The 23,300-nt window shown below is 36.0% G+C and overlaps 2 protein-coding genes across 3 annotated transcripts in view; both read left to right on the plus strand.

The window, feature by feature from the left end:
* Positions 1-23,300, plus strand: part of LOC131016821 (putative late blight resistance protein homolog R1C-3) — a 629,159-nt gene that overhangs the window by 282,240 nt on the left and 323,619 nt on the right. The gene's annotated exons all lie outside the window — the stretch shown is intronic.
* Positions 17,244-23,279, plus strand: LOC131016846 (uncharacterized). 2 transcript variants are annotated; one of them, XM_057945619.1, is made up of 15 exons: positions 17,244-17,452; positions 17,692-18,304; positions 18,383-18,695; positions 19,567-19,713; positions 19,843-19,931; positions 20,006-20,098; positions 20,237-20,363; positions 20,429-20,493; positions 20,577-20,751; positions 21,215-21,412; positions 21,499-21,546; positions 21,633-21,779; positions 21,999-22,081; positions 22,672-22,787; positions 22,851-23,279. In XM_057945619.1, the coding sequence occupies exons 2-15, from the start codon at positions 17,781-17,783 to the stop codon at positions 22,931-22,933; spliced, it is 2,208 nt and encodes a 735-aa protein (XP_057801602.1). In that variant the 5' UTR covers positions 17,244-17,452; positions 17,692-17,780; the 3' UTR covers positions 22,934-23,279. The 2 variants fall into 2 exon arrangements, with proteins under 2 accessions (XP_057801602.1, XP_057801601.1); XM_057945618.1 differs by having other exon boundaries at positions 17,320-17,520.

A 23,300-nucleotide genomic window follows, 5' to 3' on the forward strand; every position in this document is an offset into this window, starting at 1 on the left:
GTTTGGGGCTTTGGCCTCAGTTTATACCACCGCTCCAGCCTTCAACGAAATCAAGGGTCTACCCAAGTGGATCCAGAGAACAGTGTTTGAAGCCTGGGAGAACAACGAGTCCCTTAAACGGGGAGATGTTCTGGAACTATACTTCTTCAGTGCAGCACCAGAACCTGTCGGAAAAGGAGTCTATGAAGCTTTTCATTTCATTAAGCTTCGGAGACCGGATACAGGAGCATTGAACCGGATCAAAGTTCCTGATTTTCAAGTCCCAATCGCCTCAACATTTACGGAGGATCAAATCTCCACGAGACGAGCATGGGGTCTTTGGGTCTGTCTCACAGAGATGGACAAAATGAAGTCCAGGTTTAAATTCTTTCAGAGTTCAGATCTGGGAACGTTCCTGGTAAACACAATGACAGGAACAACAACCGAGTTTGCCGAAAAATCTTTCGAGAAAAAGAGGCAAACTATATGGGACAACAAGATGGCGGGGAGCAAAGAAACTCGTCGCAAATTCTGTAACATGGCTCATTCGGGCCAGTGGATCGAGAAAATCTGCGATCAATGTTCGTCGCAGAAGGAGCCAGAATTCGGAAAAGGTTTCTTCCCGAAACCTGATAGAAGGAGGTTCCGGTCTGATGAACACGACAAGCATCAGACTCCAAAGGGGAGGACCCCTCGGGCACCAAAAAAGTAAGGTGGCCGACAAATCAAAGTGAATCATGTGATTCACAGCAAGGATCGCACCCACAAAAACAACAAAAGTGGGTGGAATGACAGGAGGACCACTCAGCGCTTCAGGACAAATATGAGTGGAAAGAAAGCAGCCGGCCCCTACCAGCATTATCACAAAGCGATAAAGCAAGGGCCCAGCACATGTGACAACACCAACAAGTGTCGGCAATAATGGCCAACAAAAGAAGGTGGCTGTCAATTTCAAGTAAGCTGGCCACGAAGATAGCATCCGAGGCCAACTACCAAGCAATAATAGAGGGTATCAGACCTCTATAAAAACACAAGTGCTGGAGAGAAGAAGATCATCCGAAAAACACAACACTTTCACACAACACTTCCTCTCTCTAGAATTATCTTTGTAATTTTAATTATTGTTTTCAAAGTTTTCATTTTTAGTTTTAGTTCTTTTTATTTTTATGTACACAAGTATTAGCTACTATGAGTAGCTAAAACAAGTTAGTCTCCTCCCTTGGGGAGTATTTTATGAAATAAATTAAATTTTATATAATTCCTCTATAAACGCTTAGTTTTTGTCCAACTATTCCGGTTTAGTAAAAATATTTTCTTTTCATTTTTCAACAAAAATATTTGAGTCGAGACACAGTGAAGGAGGGAAACTGATTCCTGAAGGTGACCATTCGGCGAAAGCCGGAACACAGTGAAGGGAGAAGGTTGCAACCATCACTTGCGAGTGTGTGGTTGGACGAAGGCCGAGGAGGCAATAAGTCCGTAAAACGCGATAAAAGCTCCGGAAGGTGACCAGTCGACGAAAGGTATACTGTTGATTTATGATTTGAATTATTTAGAAGTTGTACGGAAGCATGTTGGGCCTGATTATGTCTTAATTGAATTTGATAATTTGAACATGAAATGGTTTAATGATGGATTTGTTGAGGATTTGTTGAGGGGTAGTTTTGGCATTAATAATGAGTTGGGTATGGTTGATATGTGTTTTGTGAAAGTGGGTATTTTTGATAGATAAGTTATGAAGGTGGGTATTTTAAATTTTGACCCTAGTTTAAATTAGGTCATCTTCTTATTTTTATTATCATTGAAGCAGCCGCACTTTTAGACCTTTAGACATGCGAGTTGACTTTGTTAGAAACAATTTTTGAATTCCTTTCAATTTGATAGTTCACGTTTTTTTTGCTTAGTTTTAGGTTGATTAAACTTTGTTGCTTTTGAGATTAGAGAACTTGGCGGCGGTTGTAGAGATCTGACAGCGAGAAGAACAATTCATTCTTTGAGAGATATTTTCTTTTCTTCGTTTTATTTTGTTATCGTTTTATTTTGAGATTTGGATTCATCGTATTTCTGGTAATATTATTCTATTTTATATATTTCAGTTTATTAGATTAGTAATTATGTTTGCTTTATTTAATTTTATTGTATTTTATTTTCATATTATGAGTAGCTAATTTCTTTAATTCGGCGAGAATAATGAAGCACTAATTTAATGATCTGTGAGACCTAATTGGTCTAAAATTGATTCCTATTGATTCCGATTAATTCCTAGGTTCAAAGATAATTCTGATTTTATTTAAGCCTGATCAACTTAAGTTTAATTGGATTACAGTCAATTAGTTCCTGCCAATCCGTAATTGTTGGAATTGTACTAATTAGTGATACAACTACCATGTACGTAGTGGGAATTAATTGGTATATTAATTATTACTAGCGTCTCTAGGATAATTGATATAAATTGGGTTCCTTCATCATAATGCTATTAGAATATTAAATCTAGGTCTGGCGTCTCCAGCTAGGTTATATTTTAATAAGGGGAATAAACAGGTCTGGCGTTTCCAGCTGTTTATCGACACAGTAAGTAGGAATTGGGGTACGTCCGTTGCGTTTCACGGTATCCTATAACTGGTTGGTTGATAGGGATTAATTAATTATTGCGTCGATGATCAGAGCTTTGAATTAGTGTGGATTTATTTGAGCCGAATTACCTTTTTATTGATTTATTTCAAGAGTTATTTTATTTGATTTAATTTGCTTATTTAGTTATAATTAATATTTTCTCCAAAGTTAAGGCGTGGTGGCTACACCAAAATTTTATAGATTTAGGGAATTGAATGGTTTTATCTGCTCTCTGTGGGATCGACCCTGCTTACTATTGTACTAATTTATTTTGGTAATTTGGTGGTTGGCGACGTCCACCAATGGCACTAGGCTGATAGTAACTCAACTTGGGGAACACGTAATTGAAAGCAAACTCATTTCAGAAAAAAATGCGGGCAAGAAGTTTCCCATAGCTAGAATGATTATGAATCCATCAGATTTCGCTAAATTTCCAATTCGGTTTCAGAGAAGGCAATTTCCTGTGAATGTTTGTTTTGCTATGACAATAAATAAAAGCCAAGAACAATCTCTTTCAAATATAGGATTATACCTACCGAAACCAGTTTTTAGTCATGGACAACTCTTCGTGGAAATCTCAAGAGTCACTAGAAAAAGAGGTCTAAATATTTTAGTATGTGATGAGAGTGGTCATACGCAAGACACAACAACTAATGTAGTGTATGATGAAATTTTCGATGGATTATGAGGTAATTGCAAATTTAATATTTTATTCAAACTTTAACAGTTTTAAGTCATTAACGATATTATTTTAAATATTTTTTTTTCTTATATTTTACTAGGTTGATTTGATATGTGCGTGCTGCTTGTGCTTGGAGGGAAGAAAGGTACAATAAATTCCATCATATTTTTTCATGTTCATAGATAAAATATGTTATATAAGGATTTGAAACTGACATTCCCGCTCCTCTTTCCTTTCCTTTCCTTTCCTTTTTGTTTTCGTTTTAGACGATACCGGGGATTCCGTAAAAGGGTTTTAATGAGGCTCGGCCCTTAGTCTGTTTCTTTTGTGCTTTCTTAGGTTTTTCTTTTCTTTTATATATAATCGCATTACAATAATGTGTTATATGAGGATGGATATATTTCGTCTTTTACTCTATCATGTTTCGGCTTGGGACTTCGGAATTTGCTTCTTCTTCTTTTTCGGAGGGGGAGACAGAAGTTGACTTTTAAGCATCGAAAATTTCTAAAATCATCATAATCAGATTGGATTGGTGGAAGTGTGTAAAATTAGTTTCTGAGTTGAGAGAATTGTTTCACTAAATATTACTCCCTCCGTCCATGATTCAGTGCCCTGTTTGGCCTTTAAAAAATGTCCACAATTGAATGTCCTGTTTTGCTTTTTGTACCCTTTTACTCTCCTACTTTTTCTATATTTACTACCCTTTGCCACTAATGGACCCACCTTCAAACACCTTTTTCACTTTTATATTCTATATTTACTACACTTTATCACTTTATCACTTTAGTCAACTACCCTTATATTTCATTACAACACCTTTTTCAGCTTTCTTAGTCTCCGTGCCCACACCTAAATGGGGCACTGAATCATGGACGGAGGGAGTAGTAAAAATATACTCCCTCCGTCTACGAATTAAAGCCCTACTTGCACTTAAATTTTTGTCCACCAATTAAAGCCCTATTGTGCTTTATGTATATTTTTACTCTTCTTCTTTTCTTATATTTACTACCCTTTGCCACTAATGGACCCACCTTAAAACAACTTTATCATTTTTATATTCTATATTTATTACATTTTATCACTAGTGGACCCACCACACAACACCTTTAACACTTTAGTCAACTACTTTATCACTTTAGTCAACTACCCTTATATTTCATCCACAACACCTTTTTCTGCTTTCTTAGTCTCCGTGCCCACCCTCAAACGGGGCTTTAATTCGTGGACGGAGGGAGTATTTAGTTAACATCTTTTACTTTAAAACAAATTTATTTAATGCTTTATTTTAGTGAAAAAAATTCATCAAATAAAAAATGTATTGAATAATTACAATTATTTATATTCTCGTAATAAAGGTCAAGCACGAGATTAATAATCAGTCAAGGAGCTACTGTACCACAGAAAGTTTCTATCAGGAGGGCATTACTTTTACTATACGTATATAGAGATCCCCTGCGTGTCGTAGGCCTCTTATACGAATGAATGCATGAGATGATTTAACTGTTAATTTCAGTTTTATATATCTATCAAACGAGTTTAATGCTACCTTTGAACAAGTTATTTCGTTACAAATCTTTGAACTGGAAAATATTACAACTGTTGTCTTGCCATAAAATGTTTAAATTTTAGTATGATGTCTATCTGATGTGGCTTTGCCAGTTATGTAATCGAATTCGGGTCCTGAGCAGTTGATAGCTATCCTGCCAGGGCTAGTGTACACCAGTGACCGTGAGTCATCTAGCGGGTTGGCCGGTCAAGTGTCCGTGAGAGGTGGCCACCTCTCCGGCACAAAGTTCCAGATATGATAGATTACAAGAGAACTTAGTCTGCAGACGAACTTTAAGAATCACAAATGAATTTAGTAAGCTTGGGCCTTTTTAGCGAAAAACTCCCTTGTTGTACTATTTATGATGGCATGACAATTTACAGTTTTGAAGCATGTATTTTTATACCTAGGCATACGTGCCCACTGAGTGCTTTTGTACTCAGCCCTGCATATGCTTTCTAAATGTGCAGGTTGAGCTGATGTGATGATGGTGCTGCAATGAGCGGAGTCTCCAGGGTTGTTAATAAATAGTTAACCTGTCTAGAATATGTCTTCATACATATGTCTAGCTACTTTCCGCTGCAAAATGTTGTTGATGTTATAGTATGTTATGTCATACTTTGAGTCTTAAGAGAATGGTTGCATATGATGTATAACTTGATTAATGATATTAATTAAGTTTTATGCTGTCTTTCATAGACTGTTTTCAATTGAGTATTAATGAATAAAAATGACGAGTTTTATTAAGATGAGTAAGTTTTACGGCTATAAATGACGCCCCTTTTCTTCCCCTTCTTCTTTAACCCCATCCCTAGTCGCGGATCACTCGGCCTAACTATCCCTAGTTAGGGCTGGCTGTGACACGGACGATGCAAATGAACGGTACGTTTGAGGCTTACTTCATTCCAGGGGCAAATAACAACTTGTTTGGAGTCTGAAAAAATAACTTTTGTAGGTGCGAATGGTGTGTGTTTGGCTATGCAAGTCTTATATATATATTGTATAATTACATGGACAACTATGAAAGCCCCTAGCAAAGAGGTATTTAACTTACGTAATCTTATGCAAGTCTTTACATAGGAAAAAAAAATTGAAAATAAAACACTATTTAAATCCTAATTAGACTTGGGAATTCGATTAGTCATACATGAGAATTACAGGGTCAATTTGGCCTGTGGCCTGCACAACCCGACGGGTCACATAGGTTGATAACATAAATCAAAGAACAATTTAATCATTGTCGAAATCAAAAGGTTGGTAGCAAAACTTCTTTGTTTCAGTTACTATCAACATAATTATCAGTTGAAAATGTGAACCAACAATTCAACCATCAATGGAATTGATGGTTGAATTACCATCACCAACAACATAGTTGTTGATTATTATTACCTTCTATGTCATGATGATAGTAGTATATATTTTTTTGTTGTTCCTCGTCTTTTTTTTTCATTGTTAGGTTGTTTTTGTTCTTCATTGTTAGTCTTGCCGAATATTTTCTAAAGTCCTATCAATTCTAGAAATTTATCTAGGTTATATGCCTTAAGCTGCAAAAAGAAGTACTGTACATGTTCATAAAGTGCTTTAGGTTGATCTTGAGGTATATTCTTAATCAATGTCAATAGTTCAGAAGAGAAAGCTAATGGGAAGGCGAATGGAAACATCGCAAGCATAAAATCAACTTCTTTCAGCAGACCAAACACTTCACTCAAAACTTTAGGAGCATTAGACTTCCAATAGAGAGAGCTTATCCACATTATCATTTATTATTTCAAACATAAAAAAATCAAAACAAAGCTAAAAACTATTTGATTAAAATAAAATTCCATCGTATAGAGTTCAGTGAGAGCAGCCGCAGCTCTTTTATTTACATATTTTATGTTATCTTTAATGTTGTCACTCCAAATAAACGCATATCTTATATGTTGCAAGTGATGTTTTGAAGCTTCTTTGCAATTTCGCAATGGTTTAAGTTTGAGAACTGGAGTACATATGAAAGCACGTGTGATACGACTCACCATAAAAAGAACACATGGTGCGTTTGTGGAGTTGAACGGCTTTCAATATAGTCAGAACATTCAGATTCAGAAGGTTTATAAAGTCCGCTGCTTGGTTGACGAGCATTCGAATTTCATTGATCGGCCCAAAGCTTTCTCCGAGGATATCGGAAGTGGTCATAATGACGTAAAGTTGCCGTGATTGTAATAAATTAATTCAACTTGGATTTGGCTCAATTTGTAATAAACTAATTGGGCTAAGACATGACTCAATCAATCTTCTTGGATTTATAGTTGGTGGATTTTATTTTTTATTAAAAAAAATTGCAATTCAAAAAATCTTAATGGGGTTGTCGGACGATGCAAATGAACGGTACGTTTGAGGCTTACTTCATTCCAGGGGCAAATAACAACTTGTTTGGAGTCTGAAAAAATAACTTTTGTAGGTGCAAATGGTGTGTGTTTGGCTATGCAAGTCTTATATATATTTTGTATAATTACATGGACAACTATGAAAGCCCCTAACAAAGAGGTGTTTAACTTACGTAATCTTATGCAAGTCTTTACATAGGAAAAAAAATTTGAAAATAAAACACTATTTAAATCCTAATTAGACTTGGTAATTCGATTAGTCATACATGAGAATTAAAGGGTCAATTTGGCCCGTGGCCTGCATAACCCGACGGTTCACATAGGTTGATAACATAAATCAAAGAACAATTTAATCATTGTCGAAATCAAAAGGTTGGTAGCGAAACTTCTTTGTTTCAGTTACTATCAACATAATTATCAGTTGAAAATGTGAACCAACAATTCAACCATCAATGGAATTGATGGTTGAATTACCATCACCAACAACATAGTTGTTGATTATTATTACCTTCTATGTCATAGTAGTATATGTTTTTTGTTGTTCCTCGTCTTTTTTTTTCATTGTTAGGTTTTTTTTGTTCTTCGCTGTTAGTCTTGCCGAATATTTTCTAAAGTCCTATCAATTCTAGAAATTTATCTAGGTCATATGCCTTAAGCTGCAAAAAGAAGTATTGTACATGTTCATAAAGTGCTTTAGGTTGATCTTGAGGTATATAATCTTAATCAATGTCAATAGTTCAGAAGAGAAAGCGCGCTAATGGGAAGGCGAATGGAAACATCGCAAGCATAAAATCAACTTCTTTCAGCAGACCAAACACTTCACTCAAAACTTTAGGAGCATTAGACTTCCAATAGAGAGAGCTTATCTACATTATCATTTATTATTTCAAACATAAAAAATCAAAACAAAGCTAAAAACTATTTGATTAAAATAAAATTTCATCGTATAGAGTTCAGTGAGAGCAGCCGCAGCTCTTTTATTTACATATTATATGTTATCTTTAATGTTGTCACTCCAAATAAACGCATATCTTATATGTTGCAAGTGATGTTTTGAAGCTTCTTTGCAATTTCGCAATGGTTTAAGTTTGAGAACTGGAGTACATATGAAAGCACGTGTGATGCGACTCACCATAAAAAGAACACATGGTGCGTTTGTGGAGTTGAACGACTTTCAATATAGTCAGAACATTCAGATTCAGAAGGTTTATAAAGTTCGCTGTTTGGTTGACGAGCATTCGAATTTCATTGATCGGCCCAAAGCTTTCTCCGAGGATATCGGAAGTGGTCATGATGACGTAAAGTTGCCGTGATTGTAATAAATTAATTCAACTTAGATTCGGCTCAATTTGTAATAAACTAATTAGGCTAAGACATGACTCAATCAATCTTGTTGGATTTATAGTTGGTGGATTTTATTTTTTATTTAAAAAAATTGCAATTCTAAAAATCTTAATGGGGTTGTCGGACGATGCAAATGAACGGTACGTTTGAGGCTTACTTCATTCCAGGGGCAAATAACAACTTGTTTGGAGTCTGAAAAAATAACTTTTGTAGGTGCGAATGGTGTGTGTTTGGCTATGCAAGTCTTATATATATTTTGTATAATTATATGGACAACTATGAAAGCCCCCTAGTAAAGAGGTGTTTAACTTACGTAATCTTATGCAAGTCTTTACATAGGAAAAAAAAATTGAAAATAAAACACTATTTGAATCCTAATTAGACTTGGGAATTCGATTAGTCATACATGAGAATTAAAGGGTCAATTTGGCCCGTGGCCTGCATAACCCGTCGGGTCGCATAGGTTGATAACATAAATCAAAGAACAATTTAATCATTGTCGAAATCAAAAGGTTGGTAGCAAAACTTCTTTGTTTCAGTTACTATCAACATAATTATCAGTTGAAAATGTGAACCAACAATTCAACCATCAATGGAATTGATGGTTGAATTACCATCACCAACAACATAGTTGTTGATTATTATTACCTTCTATGTCATGATGATAGTAGTATATATTTTTTTTTTGTTCCTCGTCTTTTTTTTTCATTGTTAGGTTGTTTTTGTTCTTCACTGTTAGTCTTGCCGAATATTTTCTAAAGTCCTATCAATTCTAGAAATTTATCTAGGTTATATGCCTTAAGCTGCAAAAAGAAGTACTGTACATGTTCATAAAGTGCTTTAGGTTGATCTTGAGGTATATTCTTAATCAATGTCAATAGTTCAGAAGAGAAAGCTAATGGGAAGGCGAATGGAAACATCGCAAGCATAAAATCAACTTCTTTCAGCAGACCAAACACTTCACTCAAAACTTTAGGAGCATTAGACTTCCAATAGAGAGAGCTTATCCACATTATCATTTATTATTTCAAACATAAAAAATCAACACAAAGCTAAAAACTATTTGATTAAAATAAAATTCCATCGTATAGAGTTCAGTGAGAGCAGCCGCAGCTCTTTTATTTACATATTATATGTTATCTTTAATGTTGTCACTCCAAATAAACGCATGTCTTATATGTTGCAAGTGATGTTTTGAAGCTTCTTTGCAAGTTTGAGAACTGGAGTACATATGAAAGCACGTGTGATGCGACTCACCATAAAAAGAACACATGGTGCGTTTGTGGAGTTGAACGGCTTTCAATATAGTCAGAACATTCAGATTCAGAAGGTTTATAAAGTCCGCTGCTTGGTTGACGAGCATTCGAATTTCATTGATCGGCCCAAAGCTTTCTCCGAGGATATCGGAAGTGGTCATGATGACGTAAAGTTTCTGTGATTGTAATAAATTAATTCAACTTAGATTTGGCTCAATTTGTAATAAACTAATTAGGCTAAGACATGACTCAATCAATCTTGTTGGATTTATAGTTGGTGGATTTTATTTTTTATTTAAAAAAATTGCAATTCTAAAAATCTTAATGGGGTTGTCGGACGATGCAAATGAACGGTACGTTTGAGGCTTACTTCATTCCAGGGGCAAATAACAACTTGTTTGGAGTCTGAAAAAATAACTTTTGTAGGTGCGAATGGTGTGTGTTTGGCTATGCAAGTCTTATATATATTTTGTATAATTATATGGACAACTATGAAAGCCCCCTAGTAAAGAGGTGTTTAACTTACGTAATCTTATGCAAGTCTTTACATAGGAAAAAAAAAAATGAAAATAAAACACTATTTAAATCCTAATTAGACTTGGGAATTCGATTAGTCATACATGAGAATTAAAGGGTCAATTTGGCCCGTGGCCTGCATAACTCGTCGGGTCGCATAGGTTGATAACATAAATCAAAGAACAATTTAATCATTGTCGAAATCAAAAGGTTGGTAGCAAAACTTCTTTGTTTCAGTTACTATCAACATAATTATCAGTTGAAAATGTGAACCAACAATTCAACCATCAATGGAATTGATGGTTGAATTACCATCACCAACAACATAGTTGTTGATTATTATTACCTTCTATGTCATGATGATAGTAGTATATATTTTTTTGTTGTTCCTCGTCTTTTTTTTTCATTGTTAGGTTGTTTTTGTTCTTCACTGTTAGTCTTGCCGAATATTTTCTAAAGTCCTATCAATTCTAGAAATTTATCTAGGTTATATGCCTTAAGCTGCAAAAAGAAGTACTGTACATGTTCATAAAGTGCTTTAGGTTGATCTTGAGGTATATTCTTAATCAATGTCAATAGTTCAGAAGAGAAAGCTAATGGGAAGGCGAATGGAAACATCGCAAGCATAAAATCAACTTCTTTCAGCAGACCAAACACTTCACTCAAAACTTTAGGAGCATTAGACTTCCAATAGAGAGAGCTTATCCACATTATCATTTATTATTTCAAACATAAAAAATCAAAACAAAGCTAAAAACTATTTGATTAAAATAAAATTCCATCGTATAGAGTTCAGTGAGAGCAGCCGCAGCTCTTTTATTTACATATTTTATGTTATCTTTAATGTTGTCACTCCAAATAAACGCATATCTTATATGTTGCAAGTGATGTTTTGAAGCTTCTAGCATCTTAAAAAATTTAGTAAACAAGGCATGTTTTTGGGTCAGATCATGCCGGCTCAAAATTTCAACGGGACATTGAAAATGAAGCCCAGCCCAACCCTACACGGACCGTCGGGCAGGTCGGGCCAAAATGAGCCAAAATTGACAGAATTTATCACAAATATTCAACTTCATTAAACCTGATAATAACATATAAATACACCTTAAATAGCGAAAATAATAAGACAAGAGTGACACAAACATTTGAAGTTTCCAAACAATATAAATTATCAAAAGACAATCCATGAACAAACTCACAAGCACAAGTCTTTACTTAGAAAAAAAATTGAAAATGAAACACTATTCAAATCCTAATTAGACTTGAGAATTTGATTAGTCATATATGGGAATTAATGGGTCAATTTGGCCCGTGGCCTGCAGGACCCGATGGGCCGCATGGGTTGATAGCATAAATCAAAGAACAATCCAATCACTCCTGAAATCAAACTCTAAGATTCAAGGTTGGTAGCAAAACTTGTTTGTTTCAGTTACTATCAACATAATTAACAGTTGGAAATGTGAACCAACAATTCAACCATCAATGGACCATCACCAACTACATAGTTGTTGATTATTATGACTTTCTATGTTATGATGATAGTAGTATATGTTTTTTGTTGTTCCTCGTCCTTTGTTTTTTGTTTTTTTTTTCATCCTTAGGTTTTTCTTGTTCTTCACTGTTAGCCTTGCCGAATATTTTCTCAAGTCCTATCAATTCTAGAAATTTATCTAGGTTATATGCCTTAAGTTGCAAAAAGAAGTATTGTACATATTCATAAAGTGCTTTGACTTGAGCTTGAGGTAAATTCTTAATCAATGTTAATAGTTCAGAATAGAAGGCTCTGACCCTACTATGCTAGTATCACAATGCTTATGGCCACCTTACTCAATATGGTGGCAACCTTAAGCGTCAGATAGAGATATTGGCGATGTATATATCTCTAATTTTGGCTTCGACCTCCTTGGCGGTGGTGAGGAGCTTGAAGGGCCCATTAAAGGCTCTGACGACGTAGTTCTTCCACTGGTTTTCGGTGGCCTGGGCGACGAAAGCGTCAATGACATCCTTAGCCTCATAGACAATGTCCCTGATTTGACACACGACCTCGCGGAGGCTATCCTTGCGGCGGCACTTCTTCATGGAGTTATTGAGGAAGGATTTGAAGAGGCGGAGGTCCCTCTCTAGCCTCTCCACCTCTTCCTTCACGTCTTTGATTAGGTTGACGTTGTAAAGTTGTAGTTGTTGGAGCTTCTCCAGCAAAAACTCCACCGCTGCATCCGCCATCTGCACGAATAACACAGAAAATGAAAAAACGAAAATGATGAAATGATAATGAGTAAGGCTGAAAGGGAGTTGGACATTTATCAATTAAATGTTATATGTTGTCAATGTTGTGCGAATGTGATTATGTGAAGTGTGATTCGTGTTAATGTGTGATACTTTCATAATTTCATACTTCTACTATTAAATACCCCTCCGTCCATGAAAGAACTTCTTATCTTTCCTTTTTGGGACGTCCACAAAAAAACTTCCTACCTATTTTTGGACTATATCTCACCACTTATAATTACTTACTTTTCACTTTTTCACAACTCTCAATATTAATTATAACACTTTTTCACCACTCTCAATATTAATTATAACACTTTTTCACCACTCTCAATACACTCAACAACTTTTTCTCTACTCTCAATACACTCAACAACCTTTTTATTAAAATCCGTGCCACTCCCTCCTAGGAAATTCTTTCATGGACGGAGGGAGTATTAATTTTCAGTACTTCTACAAAATCACCAATATACAAATATATTCACAAGTCACAAATATACTCACAAACAATAAAACAAAATAACATGCAAAGTGTATATGCGTATGCCTAATTCAGCTAATAGTATAACTTAACCAACAAAACTTGATAAGGGCTTGGAAAGCTAGTGTAAACTTGACACAATTAAAGAAAACATAAGGCATTTGCGATCAACAGACATTATATTATGATAGATATAGGAAAATAATCAAAATAAAAAATATTGCAGTAACTATAAGGAACGAAACACTTAATTAATATCCTTAAACACAAACATGTTAACAAAACTCGTTTTAGCGACAGAGCTAAAATGGATAAAAATAAATAATTACTTCCCAAACACTTGCAACATTATGTGGTCCTATGGAGTTTATCTTAAAAAAAATGATGATACCAAATAAATACTCCTAAAATACATATATATGCCATTAGCGCATAGATAGTATTATTTGATTGAAATTCCTTCAAACAAAGCTAATATATTTAATCAACACTTTCTACACTACAATCTTGTGTTATTGTAACTTAACCACAGGTTTTACAACTTTTTATAATTAAAGCATATCACGATCGGACTTAATTAAGGATAATTAAACAGGAAAATCGTGACTAAGTGAGGGAGGTTATAAGTGGGAAAAGAAATGGAGCAAACAAATAATGAAGGATCGACTCAAATCACTGGTAAGTTCGCATGAATCCGACTTATTTGAAATGACAAAGTACATTAGAGTACGCAACGGAATACTATAGTCTGATTACATGTATGGAGACATGTATCCAAGAGTTCATTAGTTTCTCTTAAGATAAAAGCTCCGCTCATCACTTCATCTCCATCAGCCATTGCTCAACATGCACATTTAGAAATATATGTAGGGCTGAGTGAGTACAAAAGTACTCAATGGGCACGTATGCCGAAATATATACATGCTTGCGTAAAAACTATAAATTGTCATGCCATAATAAACAGTATAACAAGAGGTTTTAGCTAAAAGGCCCAAGTTTACTAAATTTATTTGTGATTCTTAAAGTTCATCTGCGCAGACTAAGTTCTCTTGTAATCTATCATATCTGAAATTGTGTGCCGGAGAAGTAGCCACCTCTCACGGACACTTGATCGGCCAACCCGCTAGATGACTCATGGTCACTGATGTATATTAGTCCTGGTAGGATAGCTATCAACTACCCAGGATCCGAATTCGATTGCATCATTGGCAAAGCCAAAACAGATAGATATCATACTAAAATTGAAACATTTATGGCAAGACAACAAATGAAATAATTTTCAGTTCCAAGATTTCGTAACGAAATAACTTGTTCAAATGTAACATTAATCTCATTTGATATATATGAAAGTAAACCCACCTGATAGCAAAGCTTTGCTATAGTTCAACGACTGCTTAAACTGGCTCTTATTCTCGTGCTTGACCTTAAATGCGAGAATATAAGGTAAAACTTTAACTCGAGCAATATTCTCAAATAAATGAGAATGCGAATTAACTATGCATGACTCATATTCCGTGATTAAAATCCAATTATAGGATTAAAGCTCGTCTTATGAGATCAGATTATTAATCTTAATTAATCCACTCATCTTAGGGCTTGCTAACCCACTTACTAATCTCATAACCTTGTTCTAAATTAAATCCATAAAAAAAATTAGCTAATATCAATTAACAGATTAATCTAGGCTAATCTTTAATCGGCTTAATAAATAAATAGCAGCACAATTATAAAAAGGAGCCCACAATATGCTAGCCCATTTGAAATTAATAACTTTACTCCATATTTACTTACTCTCAAAATCGGCCCACTTAAAGCAACAGCCCAAATAGTAAAAGAATTCGGCCCATTATAAGAAACTCAGCCCAAATAAAAATAAATTGGCCGAAACCCCTTTCTTCCTCTGAAATCAAACACGCTCCCTCTCCCTCATCTCACTTTCTCTCTCACGCTGAACAGCATCGCCCTCTCTTTCACTCCCTCTTCAGGTGGCGTCAGCCACCGCGGCTGAGTCCGGCAAGGCCGGCGCCAGCTTCTCTTCCCCCTCGACTCTATCTCTTCTCCATTTCTTTCCTGTCAATTTCTTATTCCTCTCTCAATATCAGCGAAGCACCAAATTGCTCCCTAATTCTCTCAGCTCATACGTGACGGGAATGGCAAGCTGATGGTGGCTGTGTCTAAGCTGATGCCGTTGTCGTCTAACGTTGTGTTTGCTGAATTGTGGGCTGTAGTCCAGGGCATTATGGTTAGCATTGAACATGACGTATTGCCGATGGAGATTCAGGGCCGGCCCTGACATTCCGGGGGCCCTAGGCGAAAAGGAAAAAAAGGGGCCCCTTAAAAGATGAAGGTTCGAGAAGTTGTAGCAACGTGAAACATTAACTATAAAGTGCAATAAATTATAAAACAATGATCAAATAATTATAGAAACAAATTTAGATCTCCTAGCATTTTGAGCAAATAATGAGATAATCAAATTGAAATTCACAAGCAAATAGAGAGAATTAAGAATAAGATAGAGTTAAAATGAGAGAGAGAATGAGTCTTGAGAGAGAGCAGAGCACTCAGTCTTCTATCAATTGAGAGAGAGAGAGACATTGGGGAAAAAAAGAAATGAGAGAGAGACGTTAGTTTGTTGGGAATTGGAAGAGAAAAAAGAATTAAGAGAGAGATCAGACATTAACTTGCTGGGAATTGGGAAAGAAAAAAGAATTAGGAATTGAAAGAGAAAAAAGAATTAAGAGAGAGAGAGAGATCAGAGACATTAATTTGCTAGGAATTGGGAAAGAAAAAAGCATTAAGAGAGAGAGATTAGTGACGTTTGTATTGGGCTTAGGAAAAGTAGGAAACATAAATTTTTTTTTTTAATCGGCTCAATAATAATATTGGGCTTTACATTTTTTGGGGCCCCTAAAATTTGGGGGCCCTAGGCCATTGCCCCTTTGGCCTAATGAAAGGGCCGACCCTGTGGAGATTCATACTGACTCGCTTTTGGCGGCCCGAGCTACGACGGATTCGGATTTTGCCAGATGATATGAATGAGACGATCCAAAGCACATGCGAATGTATGTTGGTTGGCGTGTTTCATGCCTATAGATCGGCAAATCGTGTTGCTCATAGTTTAGCATAATATGCGCGTAGTCTGACACAATCTGTGTGTTGGACTGAGAATTTTCCACGTTGGTTGATGGATATTGTTTCTGATGATTTATGATGAATGAAATATGGATTCCGCCTTAAAAAAAGTGATATTTATCCAAATTATTTTATGTACAAAATATTATACTCCATCTATCTTGAAATATTAGGCATGTTTTGTCACTTTCGTACGTTTTACAAAAAACACATACTTCATCCATTCGCGAAATGAGTACTCATTTGTGGACGACACAGATTTTAAGAAATATATATATTTGAGTGTAGTATGAATAGAATAAGGGTCTCACCTTTTTGAGTGTATTAATTAAAGGGTTGTGTGAAATACACTTACCAAAAAGGAAAATATGTACTAATTTCGTAGACTGACAAAAAAAGAAATATGGGTATTTATTTCGTGAACGGAGGGGTATATTTTATTTTTGTTCATCACTATAATACAAGTTCCTTATTTTTTTTATCTCACTTTTTTTAATTTATTGTCAATTGTACAACTTTTCTTTTAAATTTATTAAATTCAAATGTCGCGTTACAGTGAACTCAAACTTGAGAAATTTAACCTTTCATATTAACTATTCTACTCATAGATTAACACACATACAACTGTGCATATGATTAAAAAAAATGTGCATACGATTTTTACTACAAATAATACTCGTGCATAAGTTCACAAAAGTATGATTTAATTTTAATCAAATTTTTTTAAACAAACTTTAAAAATTGATATAACTATAACTTTTAAAATGACTTCGATAGTAAACCCAACTACCTCACGAATTTTTGGAGAAATTTATTCGGTGTGTCTTTTACCATTAAAATAACACTCTTCTAGCATATACATAAAAAATTGTGATTTTATTACAAGTTTGTTGAATTTTCGAGAGAAAAATACATGATTTACTCATTCATTATATCTTATTATTTTAATCTTATCCATTCAAAAAAAAAATAAAAATTAATTCTGTCGTATTATTGCAACAGTAGTACATTTGACTTTTCTAAATTCTAGCATAAGACCGTCGGAGGTACAACACCAGAAGCTCGTATTTTGTTGGATGCACACTGATCCGCCGCAGCTGATAACTCCATACCCGTTTTCATGCTCCAAGCACAATCGAGCTTCTATAGCGCTCCAAATCTCTACCAAAATTCTGATTAAAAAAATACGTAGAGAGAATCAAAGAGGACTTGCAATTTTCGTTCGCATTTCTTCGCTCATTCTCGGTCGATTGTCTCGTGCATTGCGAGGTCGGGATTTTTCATTGATTTTTCCTCTCAGAATAATCCACTTTTTACTTCTATTTTCAGAATTTATGGTAATTTTATCACCATTTGTTGTGTATATATTATTCGCATACTAGTGTCGTAGAAATGTTTTCATTTTGTTTTTCGTGTTTTTCTGGAACTTTACGAGGCATTTTTGTTGAATTGATCACCATTATTCTGCTTTGTGATTGGTTTTTACTGATTTTAGCCATACCATGCAGTTTGAAATTCACAATCGTGAAACTGCCAGTTATCAGAATTGTTGGAATGTGCTGCGATATGCTGTTGTAGTTATATTCACATTCTGTGCATGATGGCTTCAAGAGCAATATTGCAAAAGAAAAAGTGTCTGCTTGATTCATTCAAGCGGCCACATTATTTAGTTCAAAGGCTCGTATGTAGTGACCATGGAAGATTGCTAGACATTCCCGATTCACAGCGTGGGAGTTGGCCTCTGATTCTTTCGGATTCAGATAACAGAGAGAAACAACATTCATATTTTCTAACCAGACAAATGGCTCAACACACTCCGACAAAAAAGTATGCGAGTTTGCACCGTGAGATTGGAGTATGTCATCTTTCAACTGCTCCAGCCGGTAAGCCTGAATTAGAAGGTGATGATAATAAAAAAGAACCGGTTAAGCAGAAGAAAGATCCTTCACCGGAGGAATGTGATCAGGCGGTTGAAGGTTTAAGCTCTGTGAAAGCCAAAGCCAAAGCTAAAGCTAAGCAGTTGCAAGATTCTTCAAAGGGTGTGAAATATATAGTTAAGAAGATTCGGGCTTTTCTTTTGGGAATTGGTCCAGCTTTGAGAGCTATTGCTTCAATGAGCTGGTGATTTGGATTTTGTGATTTCTTGTTGTCCAGTAAAGTTTTGTCATGATTGTCCTCTTACATTTCCTGTTGATATAGGGAAGACTGGGCCAATAAATTGCGACATTGGAAGGATGAGTTTAAATCTACGTTGCAGCACTACTGGCTGGGCACAAAGCTGTTATGGGTTGATGTTAGGATAAGCTTAAGGCTGTTGTTGAAACTTGGTAGTGGGAGGACTTTGTCGAGGAGGGAGAGGCAGCAACTCACGCGAACAACGGCAGACATTTTCAGGCTAGTTCCTTTCGCTGTCTTCGTTCTAGTTCCATTCATGGAGTTCTTGCTGCCCGCGTTCCTGAAACTGTTTCCGAACATGTTACCATCAACCTTCCAGGACAAGATGAAAGAACAGGTAAAGTTGTACTCATCTTAGTAGAATAGCTTTTGACTCTCAGACATTCCCTTCTGTGCTTGTTTCTATTAGAAATGGATATTGGGATTGGGCCCAATATCTATTTCTAATATGGTATCAGAGCCAACCCAATCCACGCTGTGCGTGAGGGGGGTGTGTTAAAGTGTCCCACATTGGTTGGAGATAGTGGCATGAGCCACTTTATATGGTGAGGCAACCCTTCTCCCTTACAAGTAAGGGAGGATTGAGCCCAATATCCATTTCTAATAGTTTCAACTGATCAACTATTTCTTGCTTCTTTATTGTCTAACCTTTTGGTGAGTGTAATATCTTTCGATCGGTTTGAGATACACTTTATGATGAGCAATGAACTCCTCACAGGAGGCCTGTCCTCAGCTTGGATTGAATCATGCAGCTTGCTTGCATGGAGCTGAGAATAAGTTGGCCATTAACTCAGACTGGCATAGCAAGTCTGAGTTTAATGGAGTTCTGTGGCTGCAGACAAGCTTAAATATGCTAATTCAAAATTTCTATGCTAAATTTCACAAGTATGGAGGTGTACAACCACTTTCTTTTATAATTAAAATTAAACATCACCTTCAGATTTAAACTTGGCAGCGAGTTGTATAACTGCTTACGCGATACGTCTTGAATATTCTGTGTAAAACCATTTTGTGAGCCTTCAATTTTCTATGCATAATAGCTTGTTTCCCTCACCTGATTTCTTTTATGAATTTATGGACTATTTATCTTAAGCAGCCTATGAAACTTTACAGAAATTCTAATTGCCTCTCGAAGTTATCTACTAAATATTATCTGCTTGATTGGCCAAAACTTACAAGTGTATATCATTGAAATCTTCATATGACAGGAGGCCCTGAAAAAGAAACTCAATGCGAGGATAGAATATGCGAAATTTCTTCAAGAGACTGTAAAAGAAATGGCAAAGGAAGTTCAGAGCTCGAGAAGTGGAGAGATAAAGAAAACAGCTGAGGATCTTGATGGTTTTATGAGCAAGGTAAGAAGCCAATATGCAATATATTTCTTACTGGAATGCTAAAAGGTTTTCCCAAACAAGAAAAAGCACTGCTTAAATTAGGATACCTTGTAAGCTCATGTGTAGTATCCCCATTAATTTTTTGTACAGGTGAGGAAAGGATCTCCTGTTACTAATGAAGAAATCTTGGGCTTTGCCAAGTTGTTTAATGATGAGCTTACTCTGGATAACATCAGCAGGTAATTCCTGATTTACTAACACAATTCAGTATGTTTTTCTCTTCTTTACTATCTGAGACAATATTTGGATGCAGACCACGGGTAATGACTATGTGCAAATATATGGGAATTAGTACTTATGGTACTGATGCATATCTACGGTATATGCTCCGAAAGAGGCTTCAGAAGTAAGTTACTTTATCATAGATTCAGTTTTCAGATTGTAAATTAATGTTTTATTAAGTGATACTAATTCATAATTTATTCTGGTGGAATGACATGATACTAATAAAAAAGTATGAAGTGATGTGGTTTTCTCATGGCAGGATAAAGACAGATGACAAAATGATCCAAGCTGAGGGCATAGAGTCCCTTTCAGAGGAGGAGCTCCGCCAAGCATGCCGAGAGCGTGGATTGCTTGGACTTCTCTCAGTTGAAGAGATGAGAAAACAGGTTGCTAACTGTCCTTTAAGTTCTTTTGCATGCTGCTGCAAAATTTATTATTTATTTCTCTGCAGCTACAAGATTGGCTGGACTTATCTCTCAACCATTCAGTACCATCTTCTTTACTAATTCTGTCTAGGTAACCTAAATTTCTACTACCTATATGGCCCTATAAATTGCACCACTAGTAAAATTTCTTATTCTTTTGGCACTTCCATACAGAGCATTTAGCGTCTCTGGCAAAGTGAGGCCGGAGGAAGCTGTTCAAGCCACACTCTCGTCTCTGCCCGATGAGGTGGTGGACACAGTTGGTATAACAAGTTTGCCATCTGAAGACTCCGTCTCGGAAAGGAGGAGGAAGTTAGAGTTCCTGGAAATGCAAGAAGAATTAATCAAGGTATCATTTAGGTTATTGGTTTGCAGCTCTCATTTGTATCTAAAAGAAGAAGAATGTGTCATGCTGTCAATGCCTGGTTAGCAAAGTTGGCATGTGACTGACTACTGCTCCTGATCCATCTTTTACATATAATGATGATTAGTGTATCTCTGAAAATTTATTCACTATAGTAGACCCCATGTAGTAGTAAACAATAGCAAACATATACTGGCAATTCATGTAATATTAAGTTGCCCTGCTTCCATGTCTCGACTTTGGATGTAAAATACTCCCTTCGTCCACGAAAGAACTTCCTACTTTTACTTTTTGGGACGTCCACAAAAGAACTTCCTACCTATTTTTGGACTATAGCCCACCACTTACTATTGTTACCACACATTTTCCTCATTCCCAACATACTGAATAACATTTTCTCCACCCTTACTACATTCTTGGTTTCTAATGTGAAGTTTTTTATTTGCAGGAGGAAGAAGAGAAAGAGGAGGAGGAGCAGGCGAGGTTGAAGGAATCTGAAAAAAAAGAGCAGAAGGATGTGGCCTTGGAAGAGATGGTAGATGCCACTGCTAAAGAAGCAGAAGAACGTGAGAAGGCAAAGACGTTGGATAAGGAGGAACAACTTAGTGAGCTCAGTCGTGCATTGGCTGTCTTAGCATCTGCATCGGTCTGAGTCATCTTTCTTCCCAGTGAGGCTATGATTGCTGTGTATAGCAGATTGTAATAAATGAATGACTTGCTTTGCTATTTCAGTCTGTGACCAGGGAGCGTGAAGAGTTCTTAAACCTTGTCCAGAAAGAGGTAAATGTCGATATTCGCTAGTATTTTCTTGAAACGGCTAGCATGTTATGAAACCTTGAAGCTGCATAGAATGCGGAATTCTTCAGGTAGAGCTGTACAACCACATGGTAGAGAAAGAGGGCAATGAAGGAGAAGCAGCAGCTAAACAGGCATATAGAGAAGCTAGAGAGGAAATTGATCATGATGCTGAGAAGGCAGCTGGCGATGAAGTATCATCAGCACTCATAAACAGGGTGAGAATTAATAAATTTTTTGGATTTCGGTTGCTATTTCATTATACTTTGTGACTCCTTTTCTTATAGTCTATTGGACCTGTGCATTGGGGATTACTATGATGGCTCTACTTGCTTATCACTCTATATTCTCCTTTTGTTCGTTTCTCAAGAATCGCTGGTCGTTAGCATGGATCTAAAAGGCTTCTCACATAATTGTTGCTACTTTCTACTTTGTAGGTTGATGCTATGCTCCAGAAGCTTGAAAAGGAGATAGATGATGTAGATGCCAAAATTGGCGATCGGTGGCGGTTGCTTGATAGGTAATTTTACCAGAGCGCTATTAATGAAGCTATTAGGTGCGCCTAGAAAGTTAGTTGTTGTCTAGCTTTCAGTTATTCACCGTTGGTGAGGTTTTGGGAAGATGTAGAGGCTAAGTAAGAGGGTGTCTTATTGTGTAAGTCCTTTGTACATCTTAACTTTTTATAGTGGATAATTTTCCCTGGACAAGGACCCCCAGACGTAGGTTTAACTGAACTGGGTTATCATTCGTTGTGTTCTATCTTTCGTACTTACATTCATTGTTACAACACATCTCACCACATATTTTATGGATTAGTTATTCTTTCAGAAAGCTCTATGCTTCAGCTATTTTATAGCAAAGACAAATGCGTCTGCATTCTGCATCATTTTAACTGAATTCAGAGGATCATTATAAGGGCATTTTCACTCATTTTTCTGTCATAATTGCTGTTTGAGTGAAAGATTGTAGTTGTGATGAGCACATATTATCTTCTAAATTGTATTGCTTTATGGGATGTATTTATCGTCTTCGAATGGATCTAATCTGAAAAATCACACTGAACGGATGTTATCTGGGAAAGCTAATATTTGCGTATTTTTATATGGCCAGGGATTATGATGGCAAAGTGACTGCAGAGGAGGTTGCATCTGCTGCTTCGTACCTCAAAGCTACCTTAGATAAGGAGGGAATTCAAGAATTTATTGGCAAATTGTCCAAGGATAGAGGTCAGTTGTGTTACTTATCCTTTCCTGTTTAATTTGATGATTCTGCTCCTGTTCTTGACACAGATGGGAAAATTCTCGTTGAAGATATTATCAAGTTAGCCAAGCAATCCGAAGATGCTGAAAATGCTGAAGATGGAAAAGCATAAACCAAAATCCCTGGTAATCAGCTAATAATCTGTGGTTTCTATTGGCTTTTGTGAACTGTTACAATTTTACTGTCAGTTGACATCTCCAAAGAGCGACAGTATGTTAACGTCGAAACTTTTAAGGCGGTTCTTTTACATCTTCTCCGTCTATATAGAGGAAACCGTTACGTGCAAGATTGCCGGATAAACATTAGCAACTGATGTCTCGTTATAGGTAACACAGTTGAAGCATGATTTATGTCTATGCGTCAATCCATTTTGTAATTTTTTTGTATATGAAATGTGGTATTTGCTCTGAGAAGTAAACCATCAGTTAATAAAAATAGAAGGATATGTACCTTGTTAATGCTTTTGCTCCTGTTCCTTT

Source organism: Salvia miltiorrhiza, chromosome 3, assembly GCF_028751815.1.
Source record: "Salvia miltiorrhiza cultivar Shanhuang (shh) chromosome 3, IMPLAD_Smil_shh, whole genome shotgun sequence".
In the NCBI taxonomy this organism is placed as follows: domain Eukaryota; kingdom Viridiplantae; phylum Streptophyta; class Magnoliopsida; order Lamiales; family Lamiaceae; genus Salvia; species Salvia miltiorrhiza.

What these genes read in the sequence shown, in the direction of transcription:
- LOC131016846 (XM_057945619.1), top strand. Translation starts at nt 17,781, where the DNA reads ATGATGGCTTCAAGAGCAATATTGCAAAAGAAAAAGTGTCTGCTTGAT. An exon ending in TGCAAGAAGAATTAATCAAG is followed by an intron (nt 20,752 to 21,214) that starts GTATCATTTAGG and finishes TTTTATTTGCAG; the next exon opens with GAGGAAGAAGAGAAAGAGGA. An exon ending in CAAATTGTCCAAGGATAGAG is followed by an intron (nt 22,788 to 22,850) that starts GTCAGTTGTGTT and finishes TTCTTGACACAG; the next exon opens with ATGGGAAAATTCTCGTTGAA.